This window comes from Sardina pilchardus, chromosome 18 (assembly GCF_963854185.1).
Source record: "Sardina pilchardus chromosome 18, fSarPil1.1, whole genome shotgun sequence".
NCBI classification, from domain to species: domain Eukaryota; kingdom Metazoa; phylum Chordata; class Actinopteri; order Clupeiformes; family Clupeidae; genus Sardina; species Sardina pilchardus.
The window spans coordinates 18,760,814-18,783,313 of record NC_085011.1 but is presented as its reverse complement, the minus strand read 5'-3'; the positions used below and the strand labels follow the sequence as shown (position 1 = coordinate 18,783,313).

General features: G+C 49.5%; 1 protein-coding gene across 2 annotated transcripts in view; it reads right to left on the bottom strand.

Annotated features, from left to right (window-relative positions):
- ltbp1 (latent transforming growth factor beta binding protein 1) overlaps nucleotides 1-22,500 on the bottom strand; it is a 143,094-nt gene that overhangs the window by 114,879 nt on the left and 5,715 nt on the right. For both annotated transcript variants that reach the window (XM_062519278.1, XM_062519279.1), the window contains exon 3: nucleotides 6,157-6,562. In XM_062519278.1, the coding sequence (XP_062375262.1) occupies nucleotides 6,157-6,562 (406 nt within the window). The remainder of the gene's footprint in view (nucleotides 1-6,156; nucleotides 6,563-22,500) is intronic.

Sequence of the window (22,500 nt, the reverse complement as noted above, 5' to 3'; positions counted from 1 at the left end):
CCCTCTTACACACACACATACACACACACACACACACACACACACTCACCCCCCCCAACACACACACACACACACACATAGTAGCAGTTTGCATTTCCAATACAATCTATCTTTCTGCCTGTTCATCCATCATCCATATAAGTCTCTATCAATCCTGCAAGAGATCAATCCATCTGTCCATCTGACTGTCTATCAGTACCTGACAGGATAACAAGAAACAAAAGGAATACATTGGAGATGACCAAAGCATGACTGACACAACTTCATCCCCCAGCAAACCTTAAGAGCTTAGCCTTAGAGGAATGAGCACCTCCCTCACTGAGTTATACTGGAACCCCTACTGCTCTCCTCTCTTCTCCTCTCCTCTCCTCTTCCCTTGTCTTCTCTCCTCTTTTCCTCTCCTCTCCTTTTCTCTTCTCTTGTCTTCTCTCCTCTCCTCTCCACTCCTCTCCAAACTCAAACCATCCGTGTGAAGCTGGCAGCAACAACGGGGCTGTGAGGAGACAGGAAGTCCGGCGTCTGCATCACTGCTGCCTTGGGGAGCCTGACTCAGTGGTGGAAGCGCGAGTAAGAGTGAGAGTGAGAGTGATACGTCTGACTGAGTGGGACACACATCATCCACCCCCTACACACACATTGCTCACTCCCCCTGTCTGTAACAGCAGTCATCATACTGTGAGTGTGTGTGTGTGTGTGTGTGTGTGTGTGGAGGGGGCAGGGGTTGAGGTAGTCTAATGGCCTCAGTAGTTCGGGTGAGTCAGCCTACACCGCATGGGCGGCAGCTAGAGCGAGGTCAAAAGGTCACGTCTCCCACAGGTTCGCTTTCCGTGTCCCGCTACGACGCAGCCGCGCACAAGTTCCACAGCTCCGTGCTGTCCAGGTTGATTTATCGGCCGCCGCGGGGCAGTGTCCTTGACACGAGAGCTAGCCGGCGTCCTCTTAAAACAAGTCAACGAGCATCCTGTCAAAATGTTCCCCCCACCCAGCAGCCTCACTGCACATCCTGCTCGCTGACAAAAGAGGACGCGAAACGTGCAACACTCAGGTTTTATCGCATCTCAGATCTCCCCGAGCTTCAATGTTCCAGAATGTTCCATCAGACTTGTCTCCTCTTACCGTTCCACACTCATTTGCCCTGAAACTCACGTGGGGATCAGTTCATTTCAGTCAACTAAAAACTAACGAAAAACAACATGTTGTATCTCACACACACACACACACACACACAACACGGTGTGTTTTCCCTAAAATAATCCAGGGATCAGTTCATCTCTTATACTAAAGCTGTCAACTAAAAACTAACGAAAAACAGCATGTTGAATCACACACGCACACACACACACACACCACAGTGTGTTATTCCCTAAAATAATCTCCCCGCAGTCGTCACCGCCATCGTCGTGGGCTCCCGGCGTCTGTCGGCTCGGTGAAAAGCAGACACAGAGCAGCAGCTGTGGTGGCGGTGGTGCTCACGGGAGACGGGAACGCGACACCGCTCCGTGCCCTGCCACCTGTGCAGTCTCCCCTCGGCACACACTTCACTCCTCATTCCCTTCTTTTCTCTCTCTCTCTCTCTCTCTCTCTCTCTCGCACTCTCTCTCTCTCTCTCGTCGCTAAATGAAACCAAAACACGGGACGGCACGGAGCTTCCAGATTCCATCCTTCCTCCCAGGGTGACGGGCGGCTGGATCAGGGCGGGAGATACACGGTAGCGCTCATTCCTCCGAGCCCCAGGGCCCAGATCCAGTTGCCTTTGCTAGATATCAATTCACACCACGTGTACACCACACACACACACACACACACACACACACACACACACTAATGTAGACATGTGCGTAATCTGCAGATGTGCAGGTGTGCTGTGCATGTGCGCACACACACACACACACACACACACACACACAGGATAGAACACTCTACTGTTTATGTGGATGAAACTGTTTTATGAATAATGAATCTATTCTATTTAATCTAACTCTATTTACTACATTTTCTATTTGTTGTTTTTACTGCTTTTCAACTAATGTAGAATAAGTCACATTATAAGTCTGCTAGGTCCATTAACTACAACAGTAAATATCTCTCCAGCTCTTTCTATGTCAGCTTTAAGCTGACATCTCAAACCTCCCCTCTCAAATCTCAAACCTCTGAAGAACATCCAAGAGGCCCTCACGTCTGCCTTAAGTCTTTCAGTCACTCCAGCTCCGATCCACCGACCCAGGCAACCAAGAACGCAAAGATGCGCCAACCGACAAACCGACGGGCCGATCGATGGACGGACGGACGGAGCGACCCGCGTGCGCTGAGAGGAACCAGAAGGCCGCCGTTTCAGTGCGCCGCCTCATTTGGTCTCTGATGTCCCCTCGCGGGCCGCCACTTGAAAGCGGGCGGGCAGGCAGTCATTAGACAGATCTGCTGAGAGATTTACTCTGGCCAGCGTGGGCCTGTTGGGCCTGTCAACATCTGGGGATCTCAGCCACCCCCCCACCCCCCACTCCCCGCCACCCCCAGCTGCCACCAATTCCCTCTGCCCAGAGGACTGACACTCGTCCAGGGCCTGTCTTCAAGTAGGGGACCGGCCAAGACTGGAAGAGCGCACGCAGGGGGACGCAAGAGCAGAGAGAAGAAAAAAGAGAGAGAGAGAGAGAAAGTGAGAGAGAGAAAGAGAGAGGAGGCAAAACCAGATGGCTGTGCTGTGCTCTCGGTTTCTCATCCATCTAAAACCTCATCCATCCATAGCTCACCACCAGCACCACCCCACACACACCATCATCACCACCCCCCTCCACACACACACCAGCACACACCCACACACCCCTGCAACCCAATCCACACCATGTGGTTTCCACAGCGGTGCCATGGCTGACACCATCTCCCTGGTTTCCAAGCCAGTCCGTGTCGGCAATGACGCATGAGGTGTGGCGACACCCACCCCCCCACCCCACCCCCCCCACCCACTAATCTCACCACCACCACCACCCATAACCCCCCCCTCCCCACCCACTAATCTCACCACCACCACCACCCGTACCCCCACCCACCCCCCACCACCGCCCGCTCCCCAGGGTAAATTAAAAAATAAACCTACTATTTATGTTGTGGCCTGCGGGCGGAGGAGGAACGGTTTGGAGTAGTAAATGTCATGTTTGGCCGGCGCCTTCGCCAGTCCATCGAGAGAGAGGGAGAGAGAGAAGAAGAGAAGGAGAAAGAGAGAGAGCGAGAGAGAGAGAGAGAAGCCAAAAGTATTGTCGAGCAACATTTTCGGCGGTGAGGTAACCCACGGTTCCCACCTGCTACTCTGGAAGCGGTTCAGGCGGGCTCTCCGGGCCGGACTGACTCAACCCGACCCGGAGCCATTACGGGGGTGACATCAGTGCCGAGCCGCCGTGATTTATGCGTCCACTTTAAATACCCGGGACCTCTTCGGGGCGAACCGAATAAAACACAGACACTCCTGTGTGTGTGCCTCTCTCCAAGTCCCACCCAGCGCCTCCAGAGCGAATGCTCACACACACACACACACACACACACACACACACACACACACACAGTGCACGCATAGCAATCTCTTTGGCATGTCTTCCTCCATAACACTTTCAAGGAAACAGCAAGTCTATTTGTCATCAGTCATCAGTGTTTACCTCACATTTTCCCTCTGCTTCCAAATGAATGGCATGAGAGTGTGTGTGTGTGTGTGTGTGTGTGTGTGTGTGTGTGTGTGTGTGTGCGTGTACCCAAAATATCAATGTATCATTCGGGAGGACACACTTGGCAGGGGTTGGGGGTTAAACAAACTTATGGCACAGGTATCGGCGTGACGACGTGACATCACCGCAGGGACACCATGACATCAGTTGGAGCACATAAACACCCACACACACCCACAACCCCCCCCCCCACACCCCCCCTCATCTCCACCAGCCCCTCTCCCCTGCTCCTACACCTATCCCCAGGGAGTCGTCTCCTCCTCTCAGGGGTTGAAGGTCCCGTGGAGCCCGGCCCAGGGTCACTCTGCCAAGGAGTGTGTCATTCCACACTCACACTGGACTTACTCACCCACCGCATTAGCCAAGGTGAGAGAGTTCACTGCCATGATGGATGGAACCTTTTCTGACAGAGATCCTGTACTTTCCCACCCAGGAGCTGTTGGTTTGAATAGGAGCCAAAATGGCTGCCCTTGCTGATTAACAGTTGCTTGTCATAAATATATTATCCCCGGAAATGTGCGCTGAATGCAGCATATGAATTAAGGCAGAAGATATAGCTGCTCTGAACCTTAGAAGCGTAATGATTTAGTAGTTATCGATGTCTGGCAGATCTCAGAACATGAAAGCATCAAGGTTAACCAATAAGGATTAATGTTTTTCCACTGAGCCTGTTCATAAAGTATTCTCCTAAAAGATGTTTCTTATGTCAGTTTTCCGTTAAATAGTTTCCCTTTACAGTTAATAATTGAGCTTAATGGGGCTCTGTTTTCTCCTTTCCCTCTCTTCTCTTTTTTTCCATCGGAGCCGGTGACGTGTTCTTCCTCTGCCTGGAGCGGTGGAGAGAGAGAGAGTGAGAGAGAGAGAGATAAAGAGAAAGAGAGAGAGAGAGAAGACTCCCTCGAAGAAGCAAAGAAACCTTGGTGGAAATTGAGAGCAGCTTTCGAGGACACGGGGCTGGGAGCAATTACGGCGGCCGGGCGAACAGTGAGCTCCACCAGAGGATATATACACACACACAGCACGTAGAAAAGGGCCATTCATTAACGTTTTCAACACCATTCATCAATATCAGAGGTGGGTGACCTGGGTCAGTGTTTCTTTGACATGAACCCAGGGTGAGAGGATGGGGATGGAGAGGTAAGTGTGTGTGTGTGTGTGAGTGTGTGTGTGTGTGTGGGAGGATATCTATCATCACACTGCCCCCATGTCCTAGATCAAGATGGACTCCCTTTTGATACCTGAGAAGTTCAGTCATTTGTCTCGCCACTGCCAGGGCAAAAAGGTACAACGAGACGAGGGATTTTCTAGCCGACGGACGAAGCAGCCACAGTCAAAACAAGCCCGAGTAGAAGCCACCTCAGACAGACCTCTCAAACCTCTAGACCAAACATTCTGTGGGGATAAAGACTATCTATATATGCCACCACTAAAGGCTTTTAACTTTAAAAACCTCACGCTGAGGGATGACATGGTATACAAGTCATAAATCCAACCGTCATGTCTGGGAGCCAGGCAAAGCAGTGTGAGACCTCGTAGCTGTTTGAATGAAAAATCACTCACGGGAGAAAAAAAAAAAAAACTCAAAACAAAACACAGTCGTGGCCCACAAACAGATGCTGTCAAGGCTTCACTGGAGCCCAGGCGGCCTGGCATCTGCCACGGCTGCTGGAGGTGCTGCCCTTCACCCTGGCACCGAGTGGGCACTGGGCGAGGGAGAGAGAGAGAGAGAGAGAGAGAGAGGGAGAGAGAGAGAGAGAGAGCTGGGTCTGATTGCTCGCAGCTGCAGCCTTGGACCAACAGGGCTCAGTCTTCGAGGCGGAAAACACTCACAGTCCAGCTCAGTCCAGCTCGGTCCAGCTCGGTCCAGCTCCGAGTGAAAGCATGAGGCGGAGAGAGAGGGGAGACTGGAGGAGGTGTCCAGAGAACTGTCAGCATCACCTCTAAATATACGTACACACTCATACACACACACACACTTTTCTCTCTCTCTCTCTCTCTCACACACATAAACGCACACATGCGCAGTTGCGCACGTGCGCTCACACACACACACACTTCTGTTTCTCTCTCTCACACACATCCACATATGTGCTGGCAGACAGACACACACACACACACACACACACACACACACACACACACACACACACACACACACACACACACACACACACACACACACACACACACACACACACACACACACACACACACACACACACACACACACACACACACACACACACACACAGGGGCAAACAACCTCACTCATCACGAGAGTATTCAGATCTCACCGACAATCTACTATTCACCAACCAGCTTGAGTCTGACCTCTGAGCCAAACACTGAGGAACAAGAAAACAAGCAAACACACACTCTCTCTCTCACACACACACACACACAGCAGTGTAACGGGAGGGGAGGGGGGAGAGAGAGGGACACTCACTGCGTTTGGTAGGGCTGCGGCCGCTTCATGGTCACGGTCATCTGTGCCACGTTGGCACCCCCGGGCACCACGGCCGGACCGTGGGGCTGTGGCGGGTACGCCTGCTGGGGGATGGGCCGCTGGGGAACGACCGTGTGGATCGTGGTGCGGCCGCCGTTGGGGTGCCCGTTGCCACTCTGAATGACCGTCTGCCCGTTGGTGTGGCCATTACCGTGCCCGTTACCACCCTGGCCCACGGTGTGCCCGTTGGTGTGGCCGTTGGTGTGCCCGGTGCCAGGCAGAGTGGGGTTGGAGGGCCCGGGCACGGCCTTCTGTTCGCAGGCCTTGCCCTTGGAGCCTGGCTTACAGATGCAGAGCTGAGGCCTCAGACACATACCGCCATTCTGGCACTGGGGCAAACAGTGGGCTGTAGCACAGAGAGAGAGAGAGAGAGAGAGAGAGAGAGGTAGGGGGATAGAGGGAGAGAGGGGGAGAGAGGGAGGGAGAAAGAAAGAGAGAAATAGAGGGTGGGGAAGGGGAGAGAGAGAGAGAGGGAGAGGAGGGGATAGAGAGAGAGGGGGAGAGAGAGAAAATTAGGCATACGTTTGCATGGAAGTACATAAGTTGGCAGAGAGACAGGTACATACACAGACACAGACACAGACACACACACACACACACACATACATACACACTGACACAAAGGCAAGTGCAGACAGGCACGTCCACACACACACACGCATACACAAACACACACGCATGCCAAACCAAACATACGTGCTCACGCTCACTTACATGGTCTGCAGCACATGGTAGCTATGCATTAATCAGAATGGAGCAGAACAAATACAGCCACATTGGGCCATGTTAGGGAGCTCCGACGTGGAATTACAGGAAGCAGAGGGAAAACACACACATCACTTATAGGGGGGGGGGGGGGGGGGGGAGTTAAAGGCAGCTTTCAGCTCACACAGGCAGGAGTCACAGGCTGGGGTCTGTTTCACTGTGGGCCCAGATGATAACTTCTGTGTGTGTGTGTGTGTGTGTGTATGTGTGTGTGTGTGTGCTAGGACTTCAGCAGAGGCCTTGCAGGTAGCCTGTTATTAACACTGGCTATAAGCTTCACCTCTGAAAGCTGAAATAATTTCTGAAACTTCAAAGCGTTTCGCAGAGACTTGTCCATGTCAAACACACACACACACAGAGACAGATACACACACAGACACAGACACAGACACACACACACACTCACACACACACACACTCAGTACTTCTCCCACCCAGATGTTCACACAAAGGCTGCATGCATTCTCACACACACACCCACCCACACGCACTATCTGAGACAACATCACACATCTGCTTGGCCTGCAAAACAGGAACACAAACTGTCCTCTAGCCTTGTTCTGTTGTCGCGGAAACGCACCCAGGCAGGGGTCGGCGGGATCGCCCGCAGCCCCAACACAGCCCCCAGGGTGTGGTCGCCACGGCAACAGTGACCTCCTCGACGACTAACTCTCGGTTTTTTTTTTTACCTTCGGATTTCAGAACCAGTTGACGTTCTTCTCCCCCCACACTTTCTCCAGAGGGTCTCGAGGCAAGTCAAGACAAATGCCTCCGACCTGTTGATGCAAAGGAGCTATAAAGACTAAAGAGAGGATCTCCTTACACTAGACTCTGGAGGACATCACATATATTTAACAGCCGCTGTCCTATTCGCTGCGTGGCTGTGTTGTTAGATCCAGAGGCCACACACTGTTGGGGTGGTGGGGTAATTTTTTTTTTTTTTCATCTTTGCAGAAATGAGGCAACCCTTTCCGAAGACACACACAAACACACACACACACACACACACACACACAAACACGCACGCACATACACACCCCCCGGAACACACAAAGCCTCTTTCAGCTACGCTGCGTTCACACAACCCCGGCATTCCCAGGCAACAGGAGACTCTCAGGAACAAGGCTGAGGAGAAGTCCCTTTGGGGGGTGTTATGTCAGCACTGACCTCCACGAGCACTGAACACACACACACACACACACACACACACACACACACACACACACACACACACACACACACACACACACACACACACACACACACACACACACACACACACACACACACACACACACACACACACACACACACACACACACACACACACACACACACACACACACACACACACACACACACACACACACACCTTCAGACGGCATGAAGACTTAACCAGCACAAGCTGTGGAACATCCTTTCCCCAATGCTGTTCTGAGACGCACGTGTGAGTGTAGTCTGTGCGTATGTTTGTGCGTGTGTGTGTGTGTGTGTGTGTGTGTGTGTCTGTAGATCTGTGTGTGTGTGTGTGAGGTAGGAGGGGAGGTGAAAGCTGATTACACTGGAGATTACATCACTGTGGTCTCTTTTCTCCCGTCATAGCCAAATGATGTTTTCCTTGTACTATTACTTTCCACCCACAGCCCAGGCCTCTGCCTTCTTTTCACTATGGCCTTTTCTTTCGCATTTTTCGTGCACCTTAGTGGACCGCTCTGTGAATCACTCTGCCATCTGTTTTTAACGTGAATACTAACCCCCCCCCACACACACACACACACCCTACTCTGCACCTTTTACAGTCTGGGACCACTACACAAGCGCACTGTTCAGTACTAAGTAAAAAAAACAACAACTGTGATAGCAGCCAATCCTGTGCCGCATCCAGGTGAGTTTTGGCCCACGTCCGTGCCAGTCCCGGCCCCAGCCCGGTCCCATCCCCGCCCCTAACTGCTGTCTGCTCCTCCAGTCTCTGGGAGGCCAGGGGCTTAACTAACGAATGCTGATCTAAGTGGCGTCTGGAGGGAGGCCCATTAATCACCCGGACTGGACTGACCGCGTCTGCGCTGAGTGCTTCCATGAAAGTCCACCTGAGGCTGAGCACATGGACAGGGCCTCTGGCCACCTGGAGCCGCTCCACACACACACAGGGAGGGGAGGGGAGGGGAGGGGAGGGGAGGGGAGGGGGATGTCGGAGCAGACAGGACTGAATTACGGCGTACTGCTAACGGCTAACAGCGGCCAACACTGGGTGAGACTCAACGAGAAGCTGCACTGAGCTCCATAACCTGTAGACGTAGTCTTCTAGCACTGCACTCTAACTCATCCAGTCACCACACATATTGTATACGATTGGCAGCTACATTTGCACACACACACACGCGCACACACACACACACGCACACGCACACACAGACACACACACACACATTGCACACAATTATGTATACATACATATGCAAACACACACACACACACACAGGCACACAGGCACGTACATCCACACATAAACAAGTACCGACACTAACACACACACCTACACCTACACACTTTGGCGCACGCCGACCTTTCTTTACAATGCATACATCTGTGCGGTACAGAAGACACAGAAAGGTGCCAGTGTTCTGCCCGCTGAGCTGCGCTCCACGCTGCATGTATTTAGTCTGGTCCGGATCATGCCCACGACTCATTGCCAGCCGGCTACTGCCAGCACGGTAACTTGACAAACCTCCCGGGACGGGGGCGGGGGTGGGGGCGGGCGGGCAGGGCAAGCGCGGGCACGGGCCCAGCACCAGATGCGCGGGCGCCCCCTGGGAAACCCATACGTCCATCGGCGGAGCATATGGTCGGTGCAGATGTTCTCGTAACGGGGAGAGAGAGACGCTGACGGAAACGAGGCAGCGACCGTAAGGGGCACCGCAAGAACACGACCCGCCGGGGCACCGCCACTGACGCCAGCTCACGAGGAACGAGATCCCGCCGATAGGCCGGCTGGCGCAGGAGGGTCTCGCTGAGGCCACGGAACATTCTGGCAACAGGTCAAGCCGCCCCCCCCCCCCCCCCCCCAACGCACATCTTTACTGACTCTCCTCTCTGTTTGCTTTCTCCTCGCCTCTACACTAAATGGCAGCATGTACGTGTTTTCCCCTGTGTTGGCTCCTGACATAAACGACATTCTGATCTGGAGTCAGCGTTTCACAGCCGCGCACGCACCAGGCTCAGGTGAGGAGAAGGCCGAGATTTTTTTTTTTCCTCCCGCCCCCATAGGACACATGGCATAGTTTAGACTACGCCCGCTCACTTGCGTTAGATCTCTGCTGCTCTCTGGAACAGCTCGTAGGGCACTGAAGCGTGAGAGAAAGAAAGGAAGCAACGAGAGGGAATGAACAGGAAGAACAAGCAAACATGGTTGAAAAAAAGATGGAGGATTCTTGGCTTCTGACTCCGTTCTCCCGAGTTGGCTTTCTACGTCTTTTTTTCTTTTTTTTTTTATCAGATTTACTGTATCATGGAAGGCGCTGTTTGAAAAGTTTGTTACCTTCGATCAAATCTTATCTTCTCCTTGCTGGCAGGATTGCTGTGCCAGAAACCGGAGTCGATTTAAGAGAAAAAGCGTTTTTCACAAATAGTGCACAACATGTTGATAGGCCATTTAAATGCCACCAAAGATGAATCTTCTGATACTGTCCAATATGAACCCCCCCCCCCCTCCTCCACCCCCCATATCCTCCCACCCCTCTGGGAATAAGCAAGATACCAGAGTGCTTGTGTCAGCAAGGGAATAGAAAAGCAGACATGTGGATGAAGATGAGGGAGAACCCTTGCTCATCTCTCCCTGTCCATCCATCTGCACAACGGCCTCCATTCATCTCCTTTGGCGTTTACACTCGTTTCCCTGACACTTTTATCAAGAATGCCACCTTTTCTATGTTTCCTCTCTTTCACTCAGGGTCTCCCATGCACATTCTCTCTCTCTCTCAGTCTCTCTATCTCCGTCTCTCTCTCTCCCTCTGTCTGTCTCTCTCTCTCTTTCTATGTCTCTCTCTCTGTCTCTATGTCTCTCTCTCTCTCTTGTAGGCTGAGGAAGAGGAAGTTCTCCTGCGTGCTTGCCTGCTCTTAGCAGTGAGCTGTGATGACTCAGAAATGCATGGAATGCATACGTACAGCCCACAGTCCAAGGCTAGACACACACACATACCTGCAGCAGACCTACAGAAAACACAACGCAACGGAAGGGAGGAGGAGAGAGAGAGAGAATATTAGGGTCTATGAGAGGTTCATTTTGGGGGAGTGGGAGATTAATTTATTATAAGACAAGGACAGATAGAGAGAGAGAGAGAGGGGGAGAGGGATAGAGAGAGAGAGAGAGAGAGAGAGAGAGATAGAGAAAGAATGCAAACGCACAAAGGAATTTTGCTGTGGGGTTCTACGCTACAAGTCCCAGGGGAGGGGAGATTTCCCAGCATCACTCCTTGCTGCCCACTTGATTAAGTCCAGACCACATGTGGCGGTCAGCGGGACGAGTAGTGCGTCTCCACACCTGGGGGACTCCGAGGTGCGGCCCGGACGCGCTGAAAGGGCCATTTGTGTGCTGCTGGACTGCCCTGCCCCTGGATCTGCGTCTCCAATGAAGCCCAGGGCCCGCTCCCATTCTGGGGGAGTATAAAGCCCAGGGCCTGGTCCCATTCTAGGGGAGAGAGAGCTTGTCTATTTTCACACACTCAGATGAGGAGCACAAGCGAGCCAGTGTAGCCTTCATTTTCTTTTCAGCGTGCGCAGAATGAGCAGCAGCACAAAGTTACCTTTGTAAGCCTATCCACATAATCATCTGGCTGTTGCGTGTGTGTGTGTGTGAGTGTGTGTGTGTGTGTGTGTGTGTGTGCGTGTGTGCGCGTGTGTGTGTGTGTGTGTGTGCGAGCGTGTGCTTCTCAACAACGAGGTCGTCCTTCAGAGACACGCGAAGCACAGAGGCTTTAAAAAAAGAAAGAAGAAAGAAAAAAAGCAGCAAGGGAGCGGTTTTGGTGAAACTATTGAGCCCATCACGCTGTCTTCATTTTCTCTCCCTCCCCACCATCCCCCTCCCTTTCTCTCTCTCTCCCTCTCCCTCTCTCTCTCTCTCTCTCTCTCATTTTCTCTCCTCTTTTTTTTGGGTCGTCTGCTGAGCTCCTTCATGAAAAATGCAAAGTGAGCTCCTCTCTCCTCTCTTCTTCTCTCTCTTCTCGCCGTGCTGCCGTCGGAGTGAAATATTTTCATGTTCTGTTTGGCCTGGCCGGCTCCTTTGGAGCGCTGGGCCGGGCTGCGCGGAGGCCCGGGGCCCGAGGCCAGGCCAGAGCAGGGCAGGACAGGACACAGGGGCCGGCTGGGCGGCATGTCAGAGGCCCTGTGATCACCACCTCGCTCAGCAGTCTGCCAGCCCACACCGCTGCACTGCACCACACCGCAACACACCACACCACACCACACCGTATCACACCACACCACACCGTATCACACCACACCGTATCACACCACACCACACCGTATCACACCGCAACACACCACACCACACCACACCACACCGCAACACACCACACCGCAACACACCACACCACACCACACCATACCACACCACACCACACCGTATCACACCGCAACACACCACACCACACCACACCGCAACACACCACACCGCAACACACCACACCACACCACACCGTATCACACCACACCACACCGTATCACACCGCAACACACCACACCACACCACACCACACCGCAACACACCACACCGCAACACACCACACCACACCACACCGTATCACACCACACCACACCGTATCACACCACACCGTATCACACCACACCACACCGTATCACACCGCAACACACCACACCGTATCACACCGCAACACACCACACCACACCACACCGTATCACACCACACCACACCGTATCACACCGCAACACACCACACCACACCACACCACACCGCAACACACCACACCGCAACACACCACACCACACCACACCGTATCACACCACACCGTATCACACCACACCGTATCACACCACACCACACCGTATCACACCACACCACACCGTATCACACCGCAACACACCACACCGTATCACACCGCAACACACCACACCACACCGTATCACACCGCAACACACCACACCGTATCACACCGCAACACACCACACCATACCACACCACACCATACTACACCACACCACACCACACCGTATCACACCACACCGCAACACACCACACCGTACCACACCACACGCCTTCCTCCACCCAGCGCTGCCATTGAATACAGCCAGGAACAGAGCAATGATTTCCTCTTTTATTTGTTTTTCCATAATCATGATAATTACACTTTTACCAGTGCTTGAAGTGGGCCGGAACGCAGTGGAACGCAGTTCCGGAACTTCTGTATTTTCGTCTTTTGGGTTCCGCCACTTTTTTCAGCGTTCCGGTACTTACTGAAACTGATCCGACGCAGTGACAGTCACAGTGGCCCGAGAATAGACAATATCACAAGACCGATGAAAGACTACATTACCCACGAGCCACAACAGTGCCCTATCACAGTGTTTCTCAATCTACCGGGCCGCGAGAAGATTATCATCGGGCCGCCGGCAGACCCTCTCTGCCCTCTTCGAGACGCACCATGCGGCCGCGGCCGCACCCATTCTTCTCGGTCTTATTGCTGCGCGAGAAAATCCCACAGAAATACCACGCATATCATATGAAACTGCAGAACCTGACCTTTCCAATGGTACTAGCCGCTAGTTTCTGTGATGAACGGTTCGCGAGATAATTAGCGTTGAAAATTACAGTTGCCTACAAAAATGAATGGCACATTCAGTTCTGCGTCATACCCATTTGTCTCTATGAAATATCTGACGATTTCGTTACTGCCCTATGGCAAACTACATATCAAAATAAACAGGAGATCCTACTGATTCCAACGACGTATAGAATGCCTCTGTGTAATTAGCTATAATCACGAGAAATCCTTTTTGGAAATCACATCAAATTTCTGCATTTTTTCATACCTCTCCATATTTTTCATATCAGAAGTTGTATTCAGACCCCTGTTTGTCATATAGCCATGGCAGATGCTTGAAATGCCATTTCAGGACCCAAAATAGCAATAGAAAGAACACTTACAGTCACACTTACCCACTTGTTCTGACTTTTGACCTAATCTCTGTTCTTGGCCAGTTATTGTTAATTAAATCAATGTAACAAGTAGGCCTACAGCCTATTTCACAGTTTTCTTCATCTGGGCCTTTAGCCCAAAGGTTTCTGGTTCTAGGGCCCTTATTAGCCCAGTCTATTGTTAGGCCTACAAGTGGCTATACTGCACTGGTCTGGTTCGTGTTGTTTTAATGGGTTTCCATATTCCATTTGTTAATTAGAAAAAAGTAACCTAGGCCTATAGGTTAGTGCTTGAAAAAATTATTAAATAAAAAAAGTTTTTCAACCAACACATCCTAAAGACTTGATTTTTTTTTCACCGCACAAATGTCAAATGTCAGAAAATTAGAGTTCCTGCACTTATTTTTTCCCACTTCAAGCACTGACTTTTACAAATAATAATCTTTTTTTACCTTTCCATTTTCTATTATGTTTTTGGAGAGGGGGTAGTTACTCTTTGGATCATTATTTATTATTGATTATAAACACAGATACATCCTTTAGTATGTATTAAGTTTCATCAAAGAGATGCAATTCTTTCCCGCCTCCCAATTAGCTACCCTCCCACGAACTCTGAGCCATCCACTTGTAACAAACTCGGCTCGAGTCGCCACAAAATTAAAGAAATTCGTTCATTAAACACACATTCAAACTTATACTATAATGCTGTGATTTATTTAAGTGCTTCGTGAGAGGGAGTAAGTGGAAAAAGAGAGAGAGAGAGAATAAGCCCGCAGGCCAGAGTCATTGTCCAAAACCGCGGATGCGGCACAAGAAATACAGGGAAAGACGCGCCTAAAGCGCTTCGTTTAGTCCATTAAACAAAAAAGGTTCACGAAAAATTCAGGATCTTCAATCGGTCCACCAACACGACAATAATCCACGGCAAAAATAATCCATCAATCGAAATGCTTGAGCAAAACAGTCTCTTAAACTCCCGCAAGCAAAAATGGAGAAAAAAAAGATCGCTCTCACCTCCTTGAAACAGTTGAAAATGGATCCGCGAAAAAACAGATGATTATTCCAACGTCGGGCGTAAAAGTAGAGACGGTAGAATTCTCTTAATGTGTCGGACACGATCAGGAGGATATCAGAAAAGCAGCCGGCCTTCTACCTCTTGTTCTCTCATTCATTCATACATTCGTGCCCCCATTATCTTCCGCGTCCCGTTCAAAAGGCAACATGTGATTCTATCCCGAGCGCAGCCATAGGGCCCGACAGAAAAGTGGGTGCGGGTGACAGAAGAAAGTGTGAGTGACAGCTCCGGACCCTATCTGCTCAGTGCTTGCCCTGAATCACTGCCCTACGCCCATAATAAGCAAGATAGATAGAGGAAAAAAATAACTCAATAGTACCTGGCCAGGCTTTTTAAAGACATATACTAATTATTAAGCAACATGATTCTTTTACAAAAATGACAATAAGAATAGCAAAAAGTCTGCTTTGCAATGAAAATATTATCAGATCGTTTTAAAACTAATATGACCATTTATGTGGCGGATGCTACAGTCCCCGCCCCCAGACTGGAAATGGTGGGAGGAGGCCCAAAGTAGGGTTTCATATTCACCACATTTACAGTATCCATGGAGTGATCAGAGAAATGAACTCTGTAGTTCAAAGGTCCTAATTTCTTTTCCACTGTACATGGCCCGGTCCACTTTGGTGCCAGCTTGGCAGTGAACCCCTTGGATGCGTCAGACAATGGGTGAGCTTTGACCCACACCAGGTCGCTTGGTGCGAACTGGACATCTCGTCGCTTCAGGTTGTAATACTTTGCTTGTTTCTCGTGGGCCTTCTTGACATTCTGTGCCACTTCCTTTTTCAGTTCCAACTGTCTCTCCAAAAGAGTGTGTCTAGACGAAGCTGGGGAAGGAGCTTTGGGCAGCAGCTGTTCAAGAGGGCCTTTCAGAGAGCGGCCCAGGTGCAGAATGGCTGGGGAATAGCCTGTGGACTCTTGCCACGAGGAATTGATGGCAAAGCGGAATTCATGGACCCACTTGTCCCAATCCTTGTGCTTTCCTGCAACATAGGACGCAATCATGCATTTAAGAGAACGGTTCACCCTTTCTGTCTGGTTTGTTTGGGGATGATAGCTGGTGGTAAATTTGTTGGTCACTCCCCATGCTTTGCAGATGTTTCTCAAGAGATGGCTGGTGAACTGGCTCCCCCGGTCAGACAGAAGATATTTGGGAGTACCCCACCTGGTGAAGACCTCTTCTGTGAGAATTCTCACCAGTTTGGGCGTCTTGCTGTTATGCACCGGGAAGAGCTCAATCCATTTTGAGTAATAGTCTACAAGCACAACCAAGTAGTGGTTATTTTTCCGGCTACGAGGGAATGGACCCATGATGTCGATGCCCAACATTTCACCAACCTCTGACACTTGCGTTGACTGCAGCAAACCACTAGGCTTGGTGTTAGAGGGTTTGTGCTGCTGGCAGACGGAACATTCTTTGACATGTTTCCAAGTGTCTTTACGAATGTCTGGCCACCAGGCTACTTCCAGGATGCGCAGGAGGGTCTTTAGTTGTCCAAAGTGTCCCCCTAGAGGGTTATCATGGAAGTATTGCAAAAAGGTGAGATGTAGGCCCTTTGGGACAACCAGCTGGTACTTGTGTCCATCCCGAGCTATTGGCACTCTTCTGCATAACAGCCCCTGGTGGTCAAGAAAGGAAATGCGGTCTGGAGGAAGAGACGTGGGAGCTGGCATCTGCTTACGGACATCTTTGATGTAATCATCGTTGTTTTGAGCAGTGGCTATCTCATCCAGAGAGTTTGGCAGGTCAGTGGACACTTTGGCTGTGCTATAGCAAACAGCAAGGCTTGTGGTGGTCGGCACATCATCAGCACTGGGCCCAGGGATACGGGACAGAGCATCCGGGACTACATTCAAGGTCCCCTTCCTGTACCGCACGGTGAATGTGAAGGGCTGGAGTCTGAGGGCCCAGCGTGTGAGGCGAGAGGACGTTTTTGGCGCATTGAAGACCCAAGACAGGGCTGCATGGTCAGTTATGACTTCAAATTGCACTCCTTCCAGAAAATGTTGCCACCTTTCCACTGCCCAGACCACGGCCAGACACTCCTTTTCTGAAACAGAGTAGTTTCGCTCGGCTGCATTCAGTAGACGGGATGCAAAAGCGATCACATGTTCACCATCATCATCCTCTTGGGTCAACACGGCACCCAGGCCAACGTCACTAGCATCCGTGGAGACCTTAAAGGGTTTTTCCAGATCCGGATGAGAGAGGACCGGAGGGGACTGTAACGCTTGTTTCAGGCTCTCCCAGTTTCTCTCACAGTCTTCCGTCCATCTCCATGCAACGTCCCTTTTCTTCAAGTTATTCAGAGGGGCGGCCAGGTCAGCAAAATTTTTAATGAACTTATGATACCAACCAGCGAGGCCCAAGAACCGCTGGAGTTCTCGGATGTTTTGTGGCCGGGGGTATTCATCAATGGCCTTGAGCTTTTCAGGATCTGCTGAAATACCCTGGCCGGACACTTGATGGCCTAGGAACTTCAGAGAGGATTTGAAGAAATGGCATTTTTTCAGGTTGAGAGTCAGGGAGGCATTATGGAGTTTTTCAAACACTTTCTTCAGATCTTCCAGGTGAGACGCTTCTGATTTTGAATATACGATGATGTCATCAATGTAAACAAAACAACAAACACCTTTCAGGTCAGCCAAAACATTTTCCATAAGTCTCTGGAACGTGGCCCCCGAGTTCATCAGGCCGAAAGGCATAGAGAGGAAATGGTATAAGCCAAACGGGGTGATGAATGCAGTCTTCTCAATGCAGGCTTCAGCCATGGCAACCTGCCAGTACCCAGAGCGCAGGTCTAAAGAACTGAATACACTTGCTCCCGCAAAAGACTCAAGGATGTCATGTATTTTGGGCATTGGATAAGCGTCAAACAAGGTCTTTTTGTTCAGACGCCTATAATCAACACAGAAACGCCACTTTCCCCCAGGTTTAGGGACAAGCACGACAGGACTGGCATATGGTGAAGAAGAGGGTTCAATGATTCCATCAGCTAACATCTCCTTCAACTGCTGCTGGATGATGTCTTTCTTAAGAGGTGACACCCGGTAAGCTGGACATCGCAGGGGTATGTCGTCGGTTAGGCGGATGGTATGCTTCACCACAGATGTTTTCCCCAGGTCACCAGAGCAGATAGACGGCCATTCATTCATCAACTGTAAGAGGTCAGGCCTAGATTCAGAGGGTAGGTCAGATAGAATGTTCAGACAGGCAGACCGTGTCGTAGATGGTTGGTCACTGAGAGGTAAAGCATAATAAATGCTTAAGCTTGCTGTTCCATCAGTTGTGCGCCATTCTTTCTCCCTCTCACTCTGATTAATGAATGGGTAGTATGTCAGCTGTTGGCCATCTCTCACTCCATAAGTTCCTCGCATGAAGTCCAGTCGTAGGCCACTTTTTTGCAGGAAGTCTAGGCCTAAAATGATTGGAAAAGCAAGATCTTCATCTGCAAGCACATATATGGAATGAGTCCAGTAACTGTCATGGAGGTTAATGGCACAATGAGCTTTTCCTAAGGCCCTCTTTGCTGTACCATTTGCCAGCGCAAATTCCTGATTTCCACAAGGTGTCAGGTTTTCTTGTGTTTTCTTAACCTGTCGCCATAGCTTGTCACACATCAGAGTGAAAGTACTCCCTGTGTCCAGCAGGGCGGGCCCCTGGAAGCCTCTGATGGAGATGTTAACGGCAAGGAGAGAGTGAGGATGTTTAACTCTAGCCTGAGAGTGGGATTCTGATTTTACAACTATTAAGTCAGCTTTTTTCTTCTGTTGCTGGTTCGGTGGTTTCTCAGCATTGACTTTGGCCCAGTAGCTTTTCTGTGAGGCCATGTCACTTTCAATCATGCTGCCAACTTTAACCAGATCAGCTACAGTGTTCACAGTGCCTCGTAAACCAGGTGCAATTTTTGGATTAGCATTGTTGAGTATGCGCTTTACTAATGTTGCCTCGTCAATGTCGGGTTTCCATTTCAGAGCAAGAGCTCGATAATCATAAGCATAGTCTCTTATGGACTCACCGGGGGCCTGAATGCGGTTGCGCAGGCGCTCTTCAATCTCCAGCATGAAATCATTAGCCAGAAAAGCTGAGGCAAATGCAGTCTTGAATTCCCCCCATGAATGGATGTTTTTGCGTTCCGCTATCCACCAGCTTTTAGCAGAGCCTTTAAGTACTGATGACAATGTGGCCAAAATTTCAGCATCTGGCATTGGTCTTAATTCAAGAAATTCAGTACAAAGCTCTAAATAAGTCATTGGGTCCTTTGTTTCGCTATCTGCCCCAAACTTAGGAAAATTTAGCTTAATAGGGGGCTTCCCTCCTCTTGGCCCAGTAAAATCAGAGGGACTTGTAAGGTTAAAAAGCAACTTTTCTCCTGACTTACTCCCTCCTTGATTTACAGGAGACAATTTAGGGGTGCTGGTCAGTTTGACTTGGTTTAACTGAGTCTGCCACTGCACATCTCGTCTCTGCAGACAGCGCACTATTGCATCCTCCAAATTCTCTGAAAGTTCAGTAGAAAAGTTCTTGACATCTTCAACTTTTGTGTCTAATGTTTGTCTCAATATTTCTTCTCTTATAATTGCACTGGAATTTGCCTCCAGAACCTGCTTTTGAAGAGCTTGGAAACGCATATTAGTTTCTTTGAGTTGCTTTCGAAGTTCATTCATTTCTGTATAGTAAACAGGTGTATAGCGTGAAGGTTTGTGAGAAACAGTATCATCATCGTCCTCAACTTCCTCTTCACTCTCTTTCCCATCCTCTTCTTCCTCCTCTTCACTCCCACTCTCCTTCTCATTGCTATCATGTTCACTTTCTTCAATAATTCCTCCACCAATATTACTGGCACCTCTCGGTGTTATATTAGATGCTGCGGCCGTGCTTTGGTCATTAATGTATAGAGAACCAAGAGAATCAGTAAGGCGATCTACCCGTTGCCTCAAGGTAACGTGAGGGTGCATTGGCTGAATGGAGGGTGGAGGACAAGGAGTACCTGGCCTATTACCTCCCTTTCCCTGGTCGTCTACGATATCTACCAATGGCCCTGATTCCATATACATCTTGATAGCAAGATTAAAGTGGAGAAAGTAAAGATATTAACTAAGGAGAAAGAGTGATAAGTGATAAGTTCAAAGAATGTGCGTTTAAATCCCCGTACTGGCCACCACTGTAACAAACTCGGCTCGAGTCGCCACAAAATTAAAGAAATTCGTTCATTAAACACACATTCAAACTTATACTATAATGCTGTGATTTATTTAAGTGCTTCGTGAGAGGGAGTAAGTGGAAAAAGAGAGAGAGAGAGAATAAGCCCGCAGGCCAGAGTCATTGTCCAAAACCGCGGATGCGGCACAAGAAATACAGGGAAAGACGCGCCTAAAGCGCTTCGTTTAGTCCATTAAACAAAAAAGGTTCACGAAAAATTCAGGATCTTCAATCGGTCCACCAACACGACAATAATCCACGGCAAAAATAATCCATCAATCGAAATGCTTGAGCAAAACAGTCTCTTAAACTCCCGCAAGCAAAAATGGAGAAAAAAAAGATCGCTCTCACCTCCTTGAAACAGTTGAAAATGGATCCGCGAAAAAACAGATGATTATTCCAACGTCGGGCGTAAAAGTAGAGACGGTAGAATTCTCTTAATGTGTCGGACACGATCAGGAGGATATCAGAAAAGCAGCCGGCCTTCTACCTCTTGTTCTCTCATTCATTCATACATTCGTGCCCCCATTATCTTCCGCGTCCCGTTCAAAAGGCAACATGTGATTCTATCCCGAGCGCAGCCATAGGGCCCGACAGAAAAGTGGGTGCGGGTGACAGAAGAAAGTGTGAGTGACAGCTCCGGACCCTATCTGCTCAGTGCTTGCCCTGAATCACTGCCCTACGCCCATAATAAGCAAGATAGATAGAGGAAAAAAATAACTCAATAGTACCTGGCCAGGCTTTTTAAAGACATATACTAATTATTAAGCAACATGATTCTTTTACAAAAATGACAATAAGAATAGCAAAAAGTCTGCTTTGCAATGAAAATATTATCAGATCGTTTTAAAACTAATATGACCATTTATGTGGCGGATGCTACACACTGATAAACAAAACAAACTTCATTTATTAGTTAGTTACTCTAAACCCTTCTGCATGCTCACAATCTTTGGGTAACCAAGGTGAACAGCGTGTGTTACACACAAACACGTACATTGTGTGAATGCCATTGTGTGTTTGTGTGTGTGTGTGTGTGTGTATGTGTGTGTGTGTGTGTGTGTGTGTGTGTGTGTGTGTGTGTGTGTGTGTGTGTGTGTGTGTGTGTGTGTGTGTGTGTGTGTGTGTGTGTGTGTGTGTGTGTGTCACTCACTGTTGGTTGTTCCAAACCTGGCAAACAACAGAAGAGTACCGACTCACATTCCATCCCATTCACATTCAATCCAGTGAAGTGCTTGGGGCTAAACCTGTATCTCAACCTGCCAGTGCCTCTGGCATCTATAAGGCATTTACATGTATGTACATTAAATCAGTCAATCCACGTATAAATCCGCCGCTGACAGCAGAACTATATAACCGTGGTGAGAGTGTGCTGTTGAGCATAGCTGACATGACATATAGCTCGCGTGGTGCCACAATTTCACTTTTTATGCATGATCCACCCCGCGCAGCCACTAAATCAGCCTGTTTTGCAGATGCTCTGATGACAATCTGACAGGTCGGGGGGGGGGGGGGCTTAACTGAAGCTGTTTCTAATCTCGTGTTTGAGATCAGCAGGGATGACTCTCCCACAAGTCCACTTTGTGGCGGACACACGGACACAGTTCATCGGCCGTCGTCCAAAAGCCCAGTCCCTGCCCTCTCCACCGGGCGCAGTGAGGGTGGACGACGCAAAAGAATCTCTGCATGAATGCGCCAAACATCTCCGTATAATCTCATTTAAATCAGACTTGATTACGATGGCCCGTTCAACATATGACCTCATATCCAATTCGAAAACTCCCCCCTCATGGATAAACAAAATAGTCAAACATAGTCAAAAAAACAAGTCTCCGAGACTCCATTCCAGTGAGGCAGATAACATTCGCCCCTGATAAACAGGAAGCTAAAGCAGCAACAAAGTCCACCTCTCTCTTTCATATGCATAATAATAATAAAAAAAATTGATGGCCATATCTTTGAAAGTTTTCTGAGGGCTTAATACACCCAGACTTTGTCGTTCTAGCTTAAGTCTCACAGACGTCTCTGAAAATTGGAAATAAAGCAAATATTTTCTAAAAGACTAACTTACTAACAGCAGAAATAAAAATCAAT